The 17990-nt window shown below is 37.2% G+C and overlaps 1 protein-coding gene across 1 annotated transcript in view; it reads left to right on the top strand.

The window, feature by feature from the left end:
- Nucleotides 1-17990, top strand: part of SCIN (scinderin) — a gene marked incomplete at its 5' end in the record, with an annotated part of 81142 nt that overhangs the window by 27902 nt on the left and 35250 nt on the right. Inside the window, one exon of the mRNA XM_082632479.1 lies at nucleotides 16297-16389. Within this exon, the coding sequence (XP_082488605.1) occupies nucleotides 16297-16389 (93 nt within the window). The remainder of the gene's footprint in view (nucleotides 1-16296; nucleotides 16390-17990) is intronic.

The raw sequence follows: 17990 nt of genomic DNA, 5'->3' as shown, positions 1-17990 counted from the left end.
TCAAAGTATCATTTATGCTCATCACTACTTGGTAATTATGGCAGTTATTAGACCTGCTTTTCAATAATATTATTTAATTAGTAAATGAGAAGCTTATTTATTACTTTATGTTTGCTTTTTTAAATATATTTTGATTTTTTGATAGTTGTATTCTAATATAATTGGTTTCCATTGTAATACTAAGTATTTTATTTTATACGTTTAAAAAGTACATTTATCAGTAGGGGTTCATAGGCTTCAAAAGTGGTCCAGAATGGTCCATAGCACACAGACAAAAAAGGCTACCTCGTTTAAGATAATGGAACACCAACTCTTTTTCTGAGACTCTAATGCAACTGTTGACTTTGCTAGAGGATTCCAAAAATCTAAAAATCTTTCAAAATATCTTATAAAATTGACCTGTTAAGTGACTCATTTTTAATGAGAATTTTAAAAAATTATTTATTTCCAAAAACTTTGAAAGTGTATATATGAAAGTTGGTAATGGCTTGAAATCAAGGACTTTTCAACCAGTTAAATGATGTGATTGTCATGACTCCATATTCAATGCTGAATTTTTGGAACATGTCTTTGTAACACATTCAAGTGATCAACACTGAAAATATTGAAAAAAAATTTTCTGAAAGTCTTTTGAAAAATTGATCTTTATTTAGAGGTAGTTCAACTATCTTTTTTTTTTTTTTTTTTTTTTTTTTTTGTGGTACGCGGGCCTCTCACTGTTGTGGCCTCTCCCGTTGTGGAGCACAGGCTCTGGACGCGCAGGCTCAGCAGCCATGGCTCACAGGCCCAGCCGCTCTGCGGCATGTGGGATCTTCCTGGACCAGGGCACGAACCCGTGTCCCCTGCATCGGCAGGCGGACTCTCAACCACTGTGCCACCAGGGAAGCCCTCAACTATCTTTTGATCACAATATTATTTTCACACAATTTTAATATGGCTTATCTCTAGGATGATCATAAATTTATCCTTCAAACAAAACACTCTGGAGAGTAATAGTGGGCACTAACCAGACAGGACACAACATGCATTAACAAGAACTGTCTGGGGAAACAGGAAGTGTGGTCAGCCTCTTATCTGTATCTTCAGCACTTTTCAAAGCTTGTGTGCCTAAATATGAAGGCAATCCTATAAGCAGAACTAACTAAAGCCTGTAATTAAATTCATGTATACTCTGTGCTTGTTTTCTCCTAACTGTAAACACATTTACCATGAAAAGCTGCATGTAAATTATGTAAAGCTTTTTTCTTTTCATATTTAAAATAAATAATCAATGAATGTGAAGGAAAGTTAAATATCTCACTAGCCCGAAGGTCTCAAACTTTCTTTGTTGATTCTACTCATTCTTGAAACATTAGGAGGGAGGCTAAAAGTCCCTTGAGGAAAAATGGCTAAGGTGAATAACTTATCAGTATGTTTTATAGACTTTCATTTTTAAAAAGATAACATTGGGTAGATATCAAAAAGAGGATAAAGAAGGAGCAAGTTGTTTGAAACAACAACAAAACAACTAATTCTTCTAACCTGGAAAGAGTTTTTTTCAATGTAATTTAATAAACTTGTTAAGTCTATAATCATTGTAAATGCTAGTGAAGGAATCCTGGCAGTAAAAATACTACAGGGAGATTGTTAGCAGATGCTGTGTTGTTGAACTGTTAGATTTCTTGCTTCTATAAAAACACTGAGGATCCCTGGAAAGTCATGTGCACAATCATTATTTTAGATTTGGGTAAAAGAAAATTGGAAAGAAAAATGAGAATGTCATATGATGTCTCAGTTAATAAGTGTTTTTTTCTTTTTGTAAAAGCATGTACTTTATTATTAGAGACATAGGACAACAACAAGTGGGAGAGCAGGCAGAGGAACAGTTTGCTTAGTTAGGACAGAAGCAAGGCAGAGATGCACACCCGGAGAGCAAGGGTGTGGGCATCCTCCCTAATGAGGAGGAGCCAATAAGTGTTTATTGATCACTGGGTTGGTTCCCAGTAAAGTTCAGACTGTATTTTTTTGTCTGATTGAGAAGATAAGCATGCACCCGGTCTAAAACATAGTCCTAGAGTGGTAACAGTTTGTGAGGGTCCTCAAATGCCAGAGAAAACACGGTCAGAATGATACCACCAGTGGTTGAAAGACTTCTCACGATAAAACTTATGTATTTTATTTTATTATTTTTTTAAAATTTATTTTATTGAAGTATAGTTGATTTACAATGTTGTGTTCATTTCTGCTGTACAGCAAAGTGATTCAGTTATACACATATATATATGTATATACACACATTCTTTTTCATATTCTTTTCCATTATGGTTTATCACAGGATATTGAACATAGTTCCCTGTGCTGTACAGTAGGACCTTATAGTTTATCCATTCTGTACATAATAGTTTGCATCTGCTAATCCCAAACTCCCAATTCATCCCTCCCAAATTTATGTATTTTAGACTATATGACAATAGCATATAAAATAGAGCAATCTCCAGAGGATCTCCCAGTATAGGAATTATGTTCATCTTGTCACTATAAGTCATAATTGACTACTTGAAAATAAGAAAATTTATTCAATCATTCTTTTGAGAAGTTGATCAGATATTTATGATGTGCTCATCTGGTTATCTTGTAACACACACACAAAATCTAGAGTTGAATTGTGCAGTTATTTCTTAAATTATCCTTTAGATGTCTATTTAGGCAAAAAGTAAAATTTTAGTTATACTTCCGCAAAGTACTTTGCCCAATGAAATTTATGTCTTAACAATGCTACTCTAAATTCCTTGAAGACAAGACATTGCCTTTATATCTGTGGAACCCTCACAGCTCTAACTCATTGCTCATTAATATTTAGAAAATTAATACAATTAACTGGGAACTTTGTGGTTCTAGAAAATCAATTACATTTGTCTTCCTGTTTTCTAGAGGATAGTATTGCTTTAAAAAATTCCCTGTGTTTTAGATGATAGTGTTGGTGAAGATATGAACAAAGCCATATGGTTGATTAAGTTTTAAAACCAACTGCATTTATGTAGGAGCAGTTAGTGTTTAGATAAGGATAATCCATAGAGTCTGCTAGTCTTCTTTCTACAGACTGATAGTTACAGCTCATCTCCTGGAAAGTGGTAACTGAGTCTTGAGCTTATCTACCTTCCCACGTATTAGGCAGATTACATACACTCCAGGTGAGAGTACCTAGCACAGTAAGAAATAGAGAGCAAATGTCTAAAACTTCATTCTGTGAATAAAAATGCATGTCCCCAGGAGCTGCAGTTGGATTCTGCCATCTGTAAAATCTTCCTTCCCAGGTCAGGTCACGTCCCCATTTAGTGTTCAGCAAAATTGGACACTATTTCTGTTTTTGTCCATTTAGTGTGGACAAAAACACACTAAGTGCACACTTAGTGTCCACTTTGTCCACTCTTCTTGCTGTTTAGTACACATCACTGCTGTCCACTGGCCTCGACCACTGTGCGTGGCCGCTGCCTGCAGTCTCGGTGCTGCCTCTCCTCACCACTGGGTTAAAAGTGAATGTGCTCCGTGCACTCCAAGGAACTACACAGGCGTAGAGCTTTATTTTTGAAATCACCCAATATATTTGTCTTATCCTTAACATCAATGCTTAACATCAAAGACGGTGGTGCTAACGCTTCCCAAGGTTGTACAATTTAAATTTACAGAAAGTCAAAGCAGGAGTGATTTAGAACATTTAATCATCTAAGCACTGGAATAGTAGTACAGTTTCAGCATGTAAAGCAAAAGGTGAAGAAAAAGCAAGCTGGAATTTGGAAATTTAGAATTGTCAACATTCCATGAAGCTTCTCTGTGGAAACGTTTGCTTTCATAGCATAACCTTGAGTTTACTGGATTTACATGGCATAATATTTTAATCTTTTAACTAAAATAACATTGTGTATTTGAATCATGCTTAATCATTTTAAAAGTGATACCATAGAGAATGGGAGAAACTTTATTTTCTGGGGATGATTTTTGATTAGATAAATCAATCCCCATTTATCTTTGTAAAATAGTATCAAATGAACCAAAGAAGTACCAATAATAGAAGTTGGGGAGCTGTTTTGAAAACCCCCTTCATGAGCATTTTGGAACAGTGAGTATACAGTATTTTTAAAGAGTCTAAAGATTTATAGGAAAATAGTATAAATAAGAATCAAAATCACAGTTTTTTAGCGTCAGGGACTAAACATGGGTGTTTTGAGCCCCTTAACTGTAAAACATAGGTATTTTGTGGGTTTGTAACGCACACACACCAATCATTAAATTATTTTCTGCTGCCCTCTTACTTCATTGTTAGTCACAACTCTGTACTTTGTGGGGATGGAAATTTGAGTTGCCTGAGATACTAATTTGGTCAATAGGCATGGTAAACACTTTAACACTAAGAGACAACAAAGAACATTTTGTGAGAGAGGTACACTTCTCTTTGTGTGCTATCCAATTAGTTTTAGCTTCCTTGTTTATCCCTCCTTTATTTTCCAACCTCCTTTTGTAAGTTTTTGGGAAATTGAACAAAGTCTGAGACAAAATATTTGCCACTCTCTCTAGATTAGTCCTCATATTACGTATAGAGAGGAAGTATCAGAGGTACCAGAAAATAGAAATCTTTCCTTTTCTTATATCTGTTGCATTGTAATTAAATCATTTCCCCCGCTTTGCTTTATAGCAATGATACTTAGTACACACCCCAAATCCAAAGGTTATAGTGACGAGTAGTGCATGCTGCAAAGTTATGATGCTTCTCCAAGAGCACTATAGCTGCTGCAGCTATTTGTATCTACCATTTATTGATAGCTTACTTTATGTGCCAGGCACTGTTCAAGGCACCATTCATTTGTTGTCGTTTATTTTAACGAATCTTTTATTTGGATGTCTAGTATTTAGTTCAGATATCCATTTTGTTCCTCACCAGTTCATCCAGTGGGGGAAGTTGAAATATTCTGAACAAAGATAAGAAATAGAGTAAACGTATAGTTAACTATATACAACACTAAGATAGTAATTTTTCAAATAATCTTCCACTTTGTCACTCCCAAGTTCAACATTGAAGACTTGTGACCTCACTGATAAGATGTCACTTTTATATAATCAGTCCAAACTAATACTACTTGGCAAGCATTTCCGAATGAGGTCATTTCCCCTTTAGTTTGCAGCTGAAGTGAGGGAACAGTGATAGAACCCATCAGCAGGATAACGCAATTCCAAGACAGATGGGTTGCATGGAAGGGTGGATCTTTTCTATATTTGAAATGATAAACTAACACAAATATTAAACTAGAATGGCAGGTTTCTAGTCTCGCTATTATTTATATTTCTCCTCATGTTTGTTATAATATTAGTGATTATATATATATATATATATATAGTAAAAAAAACTTACAGTAAGACTATATTTTCTTTCAGCACTTTTAGGTCAATTTCTTCTTATTCCTATGCTAAGAATTAGCCAAACTCAAATATCAAAGGGTCAGATCTCTAAGATTCAGTGATTCGCAACTCCTTGACATTCATTTTGTAAAATAAATAGTTAAAATATATATAAATAGTTAACTGTAATATTAATTTTATATGTTTCCTCTTAACATCTTGTGCTAAGAATTAGCCAAGCCCAGATATTAGAAGGTTGACTTTTCAAGAGTCAACGATTCACAACTCCTTAGTATTTATTTTGTAATTATTGTTTAATATCATGAGGAAAAGTGTTCACGTATTGGACAGAACTCCCTAAGATAGAGGCCATTTAGGTTGTGATTTTAAGTCATGTTTGTCCAGAGCCAAGGATCACACTGTGATGGAGTTGGGTTATATTGACAGTACTTCTGCAAATGCAAAAGTGTTGTTATTGCTGTTAGAATTGCTGTTATGTTTGCAAGGTATCCAGCGCGTCACCATTTTACAATTACTTTGTTTTGGATATGTGTGTGTGTGTGTGTGTGTGTGTGTGTATGTATATATATGTATATATATACATATATATATATTTATATGTGAGAAGGATTTGTCAGGAAAGCATGGTTTGTTCTTGTCAATACAGTATCCTCTCAGTGGAAACTCTCAATAGGAAATCCTCAGTTCTGGATATTCCATAACATTTTATTAATCAGAAAAGAGGTACTAACGTACTATTAAACAGAAAATCTGTTAGTATCTGTACACAAAAAAGCCATACAAATATACTGGGAAATGAAGTCCTACACCATGTGTAACTGTGAAATTAAATATCAATGCTCTATTTCAATGAAGGCTGGTAACTAAAAAGCCAACCAAAACTAAAAATAAATTTTGATGAAATCTGATAGAGGACATGTGGACAAGACAAATACGTTGACTAAAAACTGTTCCAAAGCAAGTAGCAAATGCCCCACAATTGAATATCATTTGCTCTGCTATTCACTGTCGTGGTGCTCCATTGCTAGGTGACAGGCATAATTTCATCTTGTCATACCTTACAAGGGTAAGGGCAAATGGCTCACTGGTCAGCTGAATTTTCTGTTCACTTTTTACTCTTTCTAGCTGCATTTTTCTTTATGTGATGCAAGTGCTTCTTATCATTGACACAGAAATTCCATAATCTAAGAAACAAATTTGTCATGGATTTTATTTGCTGCAGAGGAGGTCCACCAGAAGCACCACCAGGACAAACATTCAGTGTTTACCATACGACTGCCGTTCTTCTGTGGGCTGTACATGGATGAGCTCATTTAATTCTTACAACAGCCCTGTGAAGTGGATACAGTTATTATCCCCTGTCTTGGTCTGTGTTCCTCCAAAAACCAACTTGGAGACTTGTGAGCAGATTGTTATTTGGAAGATGATCCTGGAAGCGCAGAGTAGAAGTAAAATGAGGCAATAGTTTGTTAATAAGTTATTTACTGCTGCAGACAACTGGGACTTAGTCCCTGAGGGGCCCTCTGAGAAACTGTATGGAGAACACTTCAGAACTGGCCCACTGAAGGCTGAGGTGGCTGCAGGATTTAGCTGGTAACTCCCATCCCTCATTTGTTGAGGGTCACTCCTTGGGTTTTAACTCCCCAGAACCTCTAGCCTGCCTTGTTTGTAGATACAGTACAGCCTGGTGGCCAGATAATGCCATCAGACAGAGAGCAGAAGGCTTTGGCCTTTAAGAAATTATCTGGCGATGACCTCTGAGGTAGACCAAGGTGAGATGGGCGGGGCAGCAGTAGCATCTCTACCTCCTCACTTTATGAAGAAAGTAAGTCGTAGAGAGACTATGTAACTTGCCCATGTAGGAATGGGAATGGGAGACCTGTGGTTCACAGATCATGGCAGATCTTCATTCCAGAGCATGCAAATCTTAAATATGCAGAGAATCTCATCTGCTGTGAAGTTATTTTATAGTTATTTTATAACTTCCAAAACTTTGCTACACACTTTTGACAATCATACCTATTTTATTACATATCATAAGTAATAGCTTTTGTAGCACAATTTTTGCACTCAGCGGGCTGGCTTGACCCTTCATATCTCTTAGTGTCAGCGTTCAACCTTTCATCCATACTATGGAGGCATTAGGTGCAGGGTAATTGGGGTAGACATTTTCTTTGAAAGAAAATACATTCTTTTAATGTGAGTATAAAAGTTATGCAAATATTTTTCAAGAACCTCAGAGTAGATGAAAGCCACTTTGAGTTTGCTCAATTAAATTTTGGTGCTTGGAAATTTTCTTAATTATGTAGATAAAGAGAAAATTCACAACTCTCTTGCCATTAAACTCCACCTAATCTCATTAAATGTTATATGTGACTCAGGTTTATTTACCTCACTTAATCATCATAATCATTGTGAGTGGTATTACTTATCATACTATTTTAAATATGAGAATAAGGTCACAGAGTCACTTCGTTGTGGGTCCATCCAGCTCAGGTTGTCTGATCTTAGCAAATGAAGGGATTGTCAAAAAGACAAAGGTGGGGTTGCCCATTGTGAAGCATAGAGATTAGGAACCCCTAAGGCCAATGATGAAAGTGTCCATTCAAGCACTGATCGGGTAGAAATGTCCAAATGGCTTTGAGATCTTACAATAAAAGGGTTTAATAATCCCCAGAAGGAGCAGAGGGCCTCAACTCTTTACCTAAGAGTTGACCCAGGGCAGCCTCCACACTACCAGGCCTGCTCATTTGTCCAGCAGAGAAATTCTTTATGTGAAGGTGAGTGAAAATCAGAAAGACTTGGCAGACCTGTCCTGCTGGTTAAGATGAGTGAGCCAGGCTAACAGAGCTGAAGCCACTAAAGGTTTAAGTCATATCACCAAACCAGGCCCTAGGAGCTCTTCAAATACACAGTGCCAGGGCTTCATTCAGAATCTCTGCAGATGGGATTCAAACTTGAGTTCTTTATCATAACTCCTAGGTGGTTCTAATATGCAGCCAGTGAAAAACAGCTGCTGTAGTTTAAAAAGTTGACATTCTGGCTTACATATTTTAATAACTTGTGAGTTGGGTTTCCATGTTAAAGAAACTTATAAGTTAGCTTTCTGTAATAGTAACCTGTGGATTAGCTTTCCATATTATAATAATTTATGAGTAAACTTTCTCATGAGTTTGACCCCCTAAATCTGATATCTAATACGTTGATGTTACAGTAATGTTGAGGTTCAGACCTGCATCATGATGAGTTTCCCAAGGCCGCAACATTCTCTGCGTCCTCCTGAGCTACACTGTCAAATACAGCATCTGTGAGACGTGTGGCTATTTAGGTTTTGATTTAAATTTGCTAACATTAAATAAAATTTAAAATTTAGTTACTTGGTCGCATAAGCCACATCTCAGGTGCTCAGTAGCTACAGGTAGCTAGTTACTACTTTATTGGACACACAGATATGGAATATTACAGTCACAGAAAACTCTACTGGACAGCCCTGAGCTAGATAATGAAGCGAACTCTCTTTTGCAGATGCCCGGTTCACTTTGTCCTTTTATCCAAATATGTCTTTCACACGCTTTCTCTCTGTCTAAAATACCTTATCCACTATTTGATGTATTAAATTACCCTTTATTTGACATATCAATAAAGAGGGAAAGGTATTTTAAAGGTGGGGAAGCACATCACTGAGAGAAAGCAGGAGAGCAAATGTTGGAACCATACCCAGGTTAAGTGGAGCTGGCTAAAGGAGTTCGTGGCTCTTCTCAGAATTGCCTATCATTTTATATGTGTTTCTTCCCTATTATCAAATAGTAGTCTTACCAAAGGCATAAAAAGTGTTGAAGTAAGTAAATACACCATAACTATGAAGTTATACTTCACTTTAACAATTTCTTTCCATATGCTTGAAATGTACTGATTTTTTTTTACCAGTTAGGGAAAGGAAGTAAGACACAAAAACTACTGAGTAATTAAAATTTTATCTCTTAGAACCTGGAAGCTTACTCTGTTTTTAGTGATAAAAGAAGCAGAGCCGTTTACAGTAAAATAATTAAGGTAAGAACAGTGCCATGTCTCATTATCTATATAAAGCACTGCAGTAGGAGTTGGAAGCCCTGGGATTTACATCCTCGCTTCTGTGTTTATAAGATTTGGGCCTAAGGCAAACTCCTAACCTCTTTCAGCCTCATTTTCCTCATCTGTCAAGATGAACTTGGGTTGGGAAGTACATAAGACCCTCTATGTTAAATGTCTGTAGGACTTGACACCGGGGTAGATCATTTTGATCCCAGGTGACCTGGAGTTTTGAGTTATGTACTGTTCTTCCTCCAGGCCACGTATTATCCCCTCTTTGCTTATTGTTCACTTTAATTACTTACTGTAGAGCGTCCAAGCATCTCGACTTTTCTGTCAGACATCAGAAGGAGGGAAAATGCATCTTGTGTGAGCAAGATTGCAAATGTTGGAATTTTGTATCCAAAATATGTGGGGCTGGCTAAAAGATTCAAAATAAAAACAATTGCAAATGTGAAAATTCTGTAAGGATTATGAAAATACGGCAAAGTTTTTAACTGCTTCGTCCTTCTTTCTGAGAAAACAAATTTACACATAGGCCAACTTATGTTTTAAAACAAAGCCACAGGGGGTTGTATAGAAGAAACATACAAGACGCTAAGGACGGTCTTGGCACAGGTCATGAAAACCTAGAAATTCTGAAGCTAGAGGATTGTGAATCTAAAGTTGGATTGTGTATTTGCTTTAATGATTTAATATAAATATCTTCTGAGTTATTTTGAATTGATCTCCTGTTGAAGGCAAAGAGTAAACAGCGGGAAAGAAGGTCTATTTAGGCAGAGAACAAAACTGTATTTCCGCAAATTTCCAACCTCTTTAATGTACTTGGAATAGTGACAATGTTGTTAAGTGTTTCCGTTATGTTACTGACAAAACAGAGAGGAAAAGATAAAGATGCTCCCATTTTTGTATTCACATCCCACCTGTAACAAAATAGTCCATGCGATCTTTGGAGCCACTTAATTTCCTAGCTAAAAACTTAAGAACCCTGGGCCCCTGCTGGCTCCTTCTAGGTCTTTACATTAACAAATGCTTCGCTGATCAAAATGCCTTAGAGCAGTTAGGAATCCAGTAATATTTACTATCCTTTGATGAACTTAGTGGATAAGGCTGAGGCAGAAGCCTAAGGTAGACTGTAAGTTAAAATGAAGTGATATTAACTCTATTTGAAGTAATAAAATACTGCAGTTTATTCTACTGGGAGCAAAACAAATTCAAGAGGTCAGCGTTTTTTCTAATAAAAGTTTTTACAGTTTTATTTATTAAAGAAAAATACATGTTTCTTGTTGAAATTTTACAAAATATAGTTGTAGTAGAGAAAAATATCACCCCAAGTCTCACCTTTGAAAAAAGAGTGACCAAATTTTTTCTAATCTTTGTTTTCACATATGCAGCTCTGTGCTTTTACAAGAAAGCGTTCATACTGTAGATAATGCTTTGAAATCTAGATTTTTATTTGAAATGTTATGAAGATTTTCCTGATAATCAACTAATTTTTGATATTATAATGACTGTATAGTTTTCCATTGTTTGGATGTAGCCTAATTTATTTAATCAGTTCCTTCCATGTTGGACATTTAGGTGGTTTGCATATTTTAATATTATATAATGCTGTGGTGAATATTCATTAAATTAATTTTTTGCATACACTTAAATTATTTCTTTAGCATAAACTACTAGAATAGAATAATTGGATTAAATGATAGGCATGCTTTTAAGGTTTCTGTTACCTACTGGTCATCACTTTTAAGAATTTTCCTTCTCACCAGGGTGGCTGGTAGAATACTGAATCTTTCCCAACACTAGATATGGTCAGTTTTCTCCTGACCTTTGACAGTTTTATGGGTAAAGAAGTATTGTTGCTCTGTTATTTTACATTCTTTGGTAGCTCTTTCATGTTTGTTGCACCCTGTTGTATCTTCTCTTTAAGGGCTGCCTGCTCCCACAGCACTCTGATATGATGAGAGAACTTCTCTCTTTTGACCTTTAATACCCACAGCATAGGCAGAGCCAAGAGGAAAGGGGAGTAGACAGAGAGGCTTTGGAGAAAGATGAAAGCTACGTGGAGAGGAAGGCAGAGCACCGTAACCATAGTGTATGGGACGCGTGCCACCTGTGGTATTTGCTGGCGTTGTTCTGATCCGAATGGGAGAAATAAATGTGACCCCTGTACAGTCTCTGCTATGAAAAAACTTCTGCTGTATCTCCAGAGACAAGGCCTAAACAGTTAAGTGAAGATCTTTTGAAGTATCTACAAGAGGCAGCACAGCCTGTTAGTTGAGAACACACACTCTGGAGTCAGAGTTCAAATCCCGACTTTGTCACTTACTGGCTGCGTGACCTTGGTCAAGTTACTTAGTCTGTTTCTTCAGGCATAAAATAGGATAATAACGGCACCTCATAGGCTTGTTATGAAGATGAAATGACTTAATAAATGTAAAGTGCTTAGAATGGTGTCTGGTACATAGTAACATGTAAGCATCAGTTATATTAAATTTTTAAAGTACTTAGTGTGGCACATAATGGACTTGAAAAGTGTTAGCTAAATACATGTAACATAGTAAAAGGCAATAAATATATAAATAGATTCCAATATCTGTGGTTTAGACAAGTGGGGTGCTATGTGTTAAAGGATAGTTTTCAAAGAAGTAAAATCATGAATCTCAGACAAATATAAAATAACCATGTCAAAGATGTCATTTAAGTCATTCACTAATAAAACAACTAAGATATTATAATGAGTTCAAAGAGGATGCAAAGAACAAACAAAGGTATGGGCAATCAGTGTTGAAATGAATTTGCTAGTAACTGCAAAACTGGCCTCTTTCACATGGCAGAAATTAGTTTCATCTCCACCAGACAAAATTCCTGTGCATCTCTGTGGACAAAATCATTTGCTGCTATCAGTTTTCTACTGGATTAGAAAATAACTCAAAGAGGGGCTTCCCTGGTGGCACAGTGGTTGAGAGTCCGCCTGCCAATGCAGGGAACACGGGTTCATGCCCCGGTCCGGGAAGATCCCACATGCCATGGAGCGGCTAGGCCCGTGAGCCATGGCTGCTGAGCCTGCGTGTCCGGAGGCTGTGCTCCACAACAGGAGAGGCCACAGCAGTGAGAGGCCCGTGCACCGCAAAAATAAATAAATAAATAAATCACTCAAAGAGAAGGAAAGGTGCAGACCTCTGTAACATCAGATCACCAGAAGGGTCCTTTAGACACCATCCATGGAAAGAATCTTTTTGTCTATTTCAAAGACTTGCCTAGTTTCTCTTGATTTAGGAAAGTATGCAACCAATTGTTCTAAAAGTTACAGAAATAGCATTAAAGGAACCTATACCAGAATCTCAGTCTCAACACTTAGCAGCTTTGTGAAACAATTGCTTTGCCTCTTTAAGCATCAATGACCTTTTCTGTAAAATGATGATAACAGTATCTGGTTAATGGGAGCTCTTATAAGATTTAAATTACATGTGTCTAAAGCTCCTGATCCAGTGTGTGACTCCTAGTAGACATCCAATGAGTGGTAACTATTACTGTGCTAATTATAATTAACTGAATCAACCAAAGAATAATTGTTCAGTTTTGCTTCTGCCACAGCCAGTCAACCTAGGTAGCAGTTACATAGAGCATTAGGTACAGCCCTGGGGAAGGAAAGTGCATGGCTCCCAGGGGACATGGGAAACATGAGCTTGATTAGAGAAGGCTACTTGGTAGATGCTGGGAAATAATGCCAAGCAGGTCACATCCAGCCTCTTGAGGAGCCTTGGAATCCAGAGAGAAGAGTTGGGGCTCTGTCAGTAAGCATCCAATTCAGAATCATCTGGAGTGCAGAATCCTGGGCTTCACCCCAGATCCACTGACTTAATAGCTGGTAGTTGGGAATCTGTATTTTATCAAGTTACTCAGATGTTGCTTGAGCACATTGAACCTTAAGAATCACTGCTGCAGATAAAAGATATAAATTTTTATCTGGAGTCATATTCTTGAAGCATTGGAGTAAAGTGAAATAAGATGGGCCTTCCAGCCATTGTACAGGATAAATTTCTGGATGAAAAGATGGGGGGGAACTGAAGGCAGGAGGGAATTGACAGGAGTAGGCATACGCGGTGACTTGGGTGATGAACTTCATTAAGGTGGGGATGAATGTAGATAGGAAACAGTGACTCTAAACATCATCATAAAGAAGGAGAATTTAATGACTAATATGCTAGGAGACTCAAAGTAGAGGACAGGAAGTATTCAAAACTAACGACATGGGGCTTCCCTGGTGGCTCAGTGGTTGAGAATCTGCCTGCCAATGCAAGGGACACGGGTTCGAGCCCTGGTCTGGGAAGATCCCACATTGCTGTGGAGCAACTAGGCCCGTGAGCCACAACTACTGAGCCTGCGCGTCTGGAGCCTGTGCTCCACAACAAGAGAGGCCGCAATAGTGAGAGGCCCGCGCACCGCGATGAAGAGTGGCCCCCGCTTGCCGCAACTAGATAAAGCCCTCGCACAGAAACGAAGACCCAACACAGCCAAAAATAAATAAATTAATTAATTAATTTTAAAAAAACAACAAAAAACTAACGACATGATTTTAAGTCCAGGTGAATAGAGGACTAGAGATTCACTGACACAAACAGAGAATTGAGAATGGTCAGTTTTGTGGAAAGATAAGGTACGTTTGGAGCATGTTAGAGGATGGTGGTACTTTTAAGTAGAAATTTATAGAAAATAATTGAAGGAAAGGGGGGCTCCAAGCTGGAGTGGAAGGTCTTGGCTAGAACAATAGATAAAACTTTCATGGAACATCCTGAGATAAGGCTTCTCTCTTCGTCTTCCTCTTTAGATTGTCAAAGTATATGTTATTTCATACACAAAGGGTTACATGAGCTAAATGCTCATCACTTGAGAAACCTAAAATGGGTATTTTAAATTTAGGCATTATCCTACCTGTAGAGAAAAAGAAAAGCTGTATTTACAGTTTATTTCAAAGATTAAAATATGTGGCATAGTTGATAAGGTGAATGTATTAAACTATTTTCCTCTTTCTAGGAAGGATGTAAAGTTTTTAAGGGTTGTGCAGGGTGGTTGGAAGCTCTTTTGTATATCCCAGTGAGGTGTTTGGTAAATGCTTAGTTGTTGAACTGAATTTTCAAATGATACCTGACAGGGCTCCCCTGGTGGCGCAGTGGTTGGGAGTCCGCCTGCCGATGCAGGGGACAGGGGTTCGTGCCCCGGTCCGGGAACATCCCACATGCCATGGAGCGGCTGGGCCTGTGAGCCATGGCCGCTGAGCCTGTGCTTCCGGAGCCTGTGCTCCACAACGGGAGAGGCCACAGCAGTGAGAGGCCTGCATACCGCAAAAAAAAAAAAAAAAAAAATGATACCTGACAATATACAGCCTCCCTGTACCTCTGGAGTTAAGCCTGTTTCTGGTAAATTCCCTGGGTACAATTCCCAACTATGCTACAGTCCTTTGGGAGGCTAAGATCCCTAGCTAACATGGGAATTGTCTGAAAATTGAAAGTTGGAGTATGCCCCAAATCTCAGACTTACTTAGTCCACTGGGAGACTTCCCAGTATTAAATATGTCCTTAACCCAAACTATTGATTCCAAACTACTGTCTTGGTTGAAGTAGAATTTCTAAAGGGTATATGAGACCTTTCACTGCTCTTATAAGTTACACATATTTCTACCAAGGTAAAACTGTTTTGTAAAAAAAGCACTTTTGGTTGTATTTTAATTTTTGTCTTGATCCTACTTTTAGTAAAAAAAAAGAAAAACTATATTATAATCATTTAGTGTGGTCAGTAATTAAAGGGTTTTATTGATCATTGTATAAATAAAAAGATGGGCATATTCTGAGAAGAAATAAGTCTTCAACGTATTTCTAAACTCGAGGCTGTGGCGTGCTCATGCAAGGATTAGAATTTATATACATTTTTATTGTTGTCTGATATTCAGCAGTATATATTTTCACACAATATATTGTAAGGAATACTGACTATAAAATGCATTATGCAAGGAATCTCATTGTATATTAAATATTTATTGAATCTAAGTGAATAGCTTCTTTTTATTTTCTAAACTTGAATTTATATCTATGTATTGTTATAAAAATAACATTGTTTTCAATAAATTTATATTTGATTCCCGTCCTTAACATCCTATGATATTTGTCAATTAATTAATTAAGGTGCTTTATAGACTTTTTTTGTGATTTTGGTGTACAGAAATTCAAAGCAGATTCAAATATATTTTCTACCAAATGCTTTACTTGAACTTTTGGATTGCATCAGATATGCAAAGAATAAATAAATGCATTCATTCATTCGACATTCATTTGTTCTGTGCCAAAAATACAGCAGGAAACAAAGCATGGTGTGGTTAACTTACACTTTAGTCTAAATCAATAATGATAATAGTACCCTACCCTCAGATAGTAATTTTGACCAAGTCTTTGTGATAATAAATTAATAAAACCTATAGATTGCTTCTAGAGGCAGAGGTCATGGAAGAAATTCTGTTGTAGAACTGAACGCAGAACTCAAATTTTAATTAATTCCTGCTAGTCTTCAATAATACGGAGACCTACACTTTCAAGTTTGGGATTTCACTTTCTCCTTCACATCACCAGCAAACTCAGTGTTTACTAAATGCCATTGATTGATTTGACCCATGGTAAAAGGACAATTTAATATGACTGGTGAGACATGTCTGAGCCTGGTCATTTTGATTGCCAATATTTTATAATCTATGACTTTAGAAATGTAAGCTGTTTTACTTTTTTTTTTTTTTAAACTTTGCACCATTAATGAGAGGTCTTTATCTTTGTGCACTTTTTTTTCCAGGTTTTAGGGGAAAAGCCGGAGCTTAGGGATGGAGAAGAGGATGACGACATTATAGCAGACATAACTAACAGGAAAATGGCTAAACTCTACATGGTGGGTTCACTGTTAGGGAGTTCTGTTGTTTTTACTGGACTGGAAGCTGCTGGGGAGGGCTGTACTGGGAGGGACTCTTTGCTACAGATGGCATTTCTCCTCATTGCCCTCGAAGAGAAACGTGTGGGCAGAATCCGTTCTTTGCTCTAGCATAGTTATTTAAATTCCTCTTTCTATTACTTTTAAAATTTTTATTAAAAACAACAAATAATAATTTGCTGTGATTTAAATAAAATTATATATTGTTGCTGTATTAGTTTGCAGCAATATGTTTTGATAAATTACATTCAATAAAATGTTTCCTTCATGAAGTAAAAAAACTTAGTAAGCTTTTTCTTATAAAATCTTAATAAGCTATAAAATCATCCCCTTATTTAAAATATCCTGTTTAGCCATCATGAAGGCTTTCTTTGTTATGAGCACAAGGCTATCAAATCAAACAGCTGGAAGGAAACAGGGTAAAAACTGTCCTGGGTGTTGGCGGACTTAGGTCCATGTCAGCTCTGTGGGAAGGACTGCCTGCGTGACCTTGGGCAAGACATGGCCATTCTGGGTCTTAGTTTTCTTATCTGAAAAAAAAAAAAGAGAGAGAGAGAGATTAAATTAGAAGATTACTCAGGTTCCTTCCAACTCCACAATTTTATGATTTTATTGCTGGTGAGGGTAACAAAATCCACAAGATGTACCAGTTGAGGAGACGGTTCAGATGGGATCCTTCAAGCATTCCCTCCCCTTGTAACTTTCTAAGCAAGTGATTTGGAGCAGACCTTAACGTCCCTGCAGAACTAAATAGTTTTCTCATCTCTTACAAGAAGGAATTATATTTGCTGCTCTTTAAAGGGATCTTCTGGCTCAGACACGCTGTGATTTTAAATGAAGATCAAGTTACTAACTTGTATAGAATAACTTCCTTTTTGTAGAATGAAAGGGGAAGTAGATTCTTTTCCTCCTAGATGGCAAAGGAAAACGTGGTTACCACTCCTAAATACTGATAATATAAGCCACACAGAAATTGTTATTCTAAAGACTTTGTGGCTGCTTATTTTTTTATTACTGTTTCTAAAACCCAATTGCAACAGTTAAACAAACATCTTTTATGTCACATCATCAAATAAAGCTGTTTTCCCTCTTGGACAGCATTATGGGACAAGGGAAATATTTTTAAATGTGAACATGTTGATCCTGAAACAATGCTCCCTCTAGTGGATCTCTAATGTATTGCACACATCTAACTAAAGTCCTTTTGAAAATACTTTAATTTGGGATTGCTGAACAGAGCTGGGAAGCAGTCACCTAGGGCGATTTCTAAAAATACAGAATTCAAGCCCTACCACAGTGCTGCAAAACCCCATCACTGATCTAGGTAGGGCCCTCAAATCTGTATATTTAACAAGTGCCCAGGTGGATTACCTTGCAGCCTACCAGGCCTTTGAAAAACAATGAATTCTAACCTAGCAAATTTTGTAAGATCACCTGCAACTTAAAAACATATATATTCTGGGGGCCTCCCTGGTGGTGCAGTGGTTGAGAGTCCGCCTGCCGATGCAGGGGATGCGGGTTCGTGCCCCGGTCCGGGAGGATCCCATATGCCGCGGAGCGGC

The sequence above is a fragment of the Mesoplodon mirus genome (assembly GCF_964341445.2).
Source record: "Mesoplodon mirus genome assembly, chromosome: 9".
NCBI classification, from domain to species: Eukaryota; Metazoa; Chordata; class Mammalia; order Artiodactyla; family Ziphiidae; genus Mesoplodon; species Mesoplodon mirus.
This window is presented reverse-complemented; position numbering and strand designations above follow the sequence as displayed.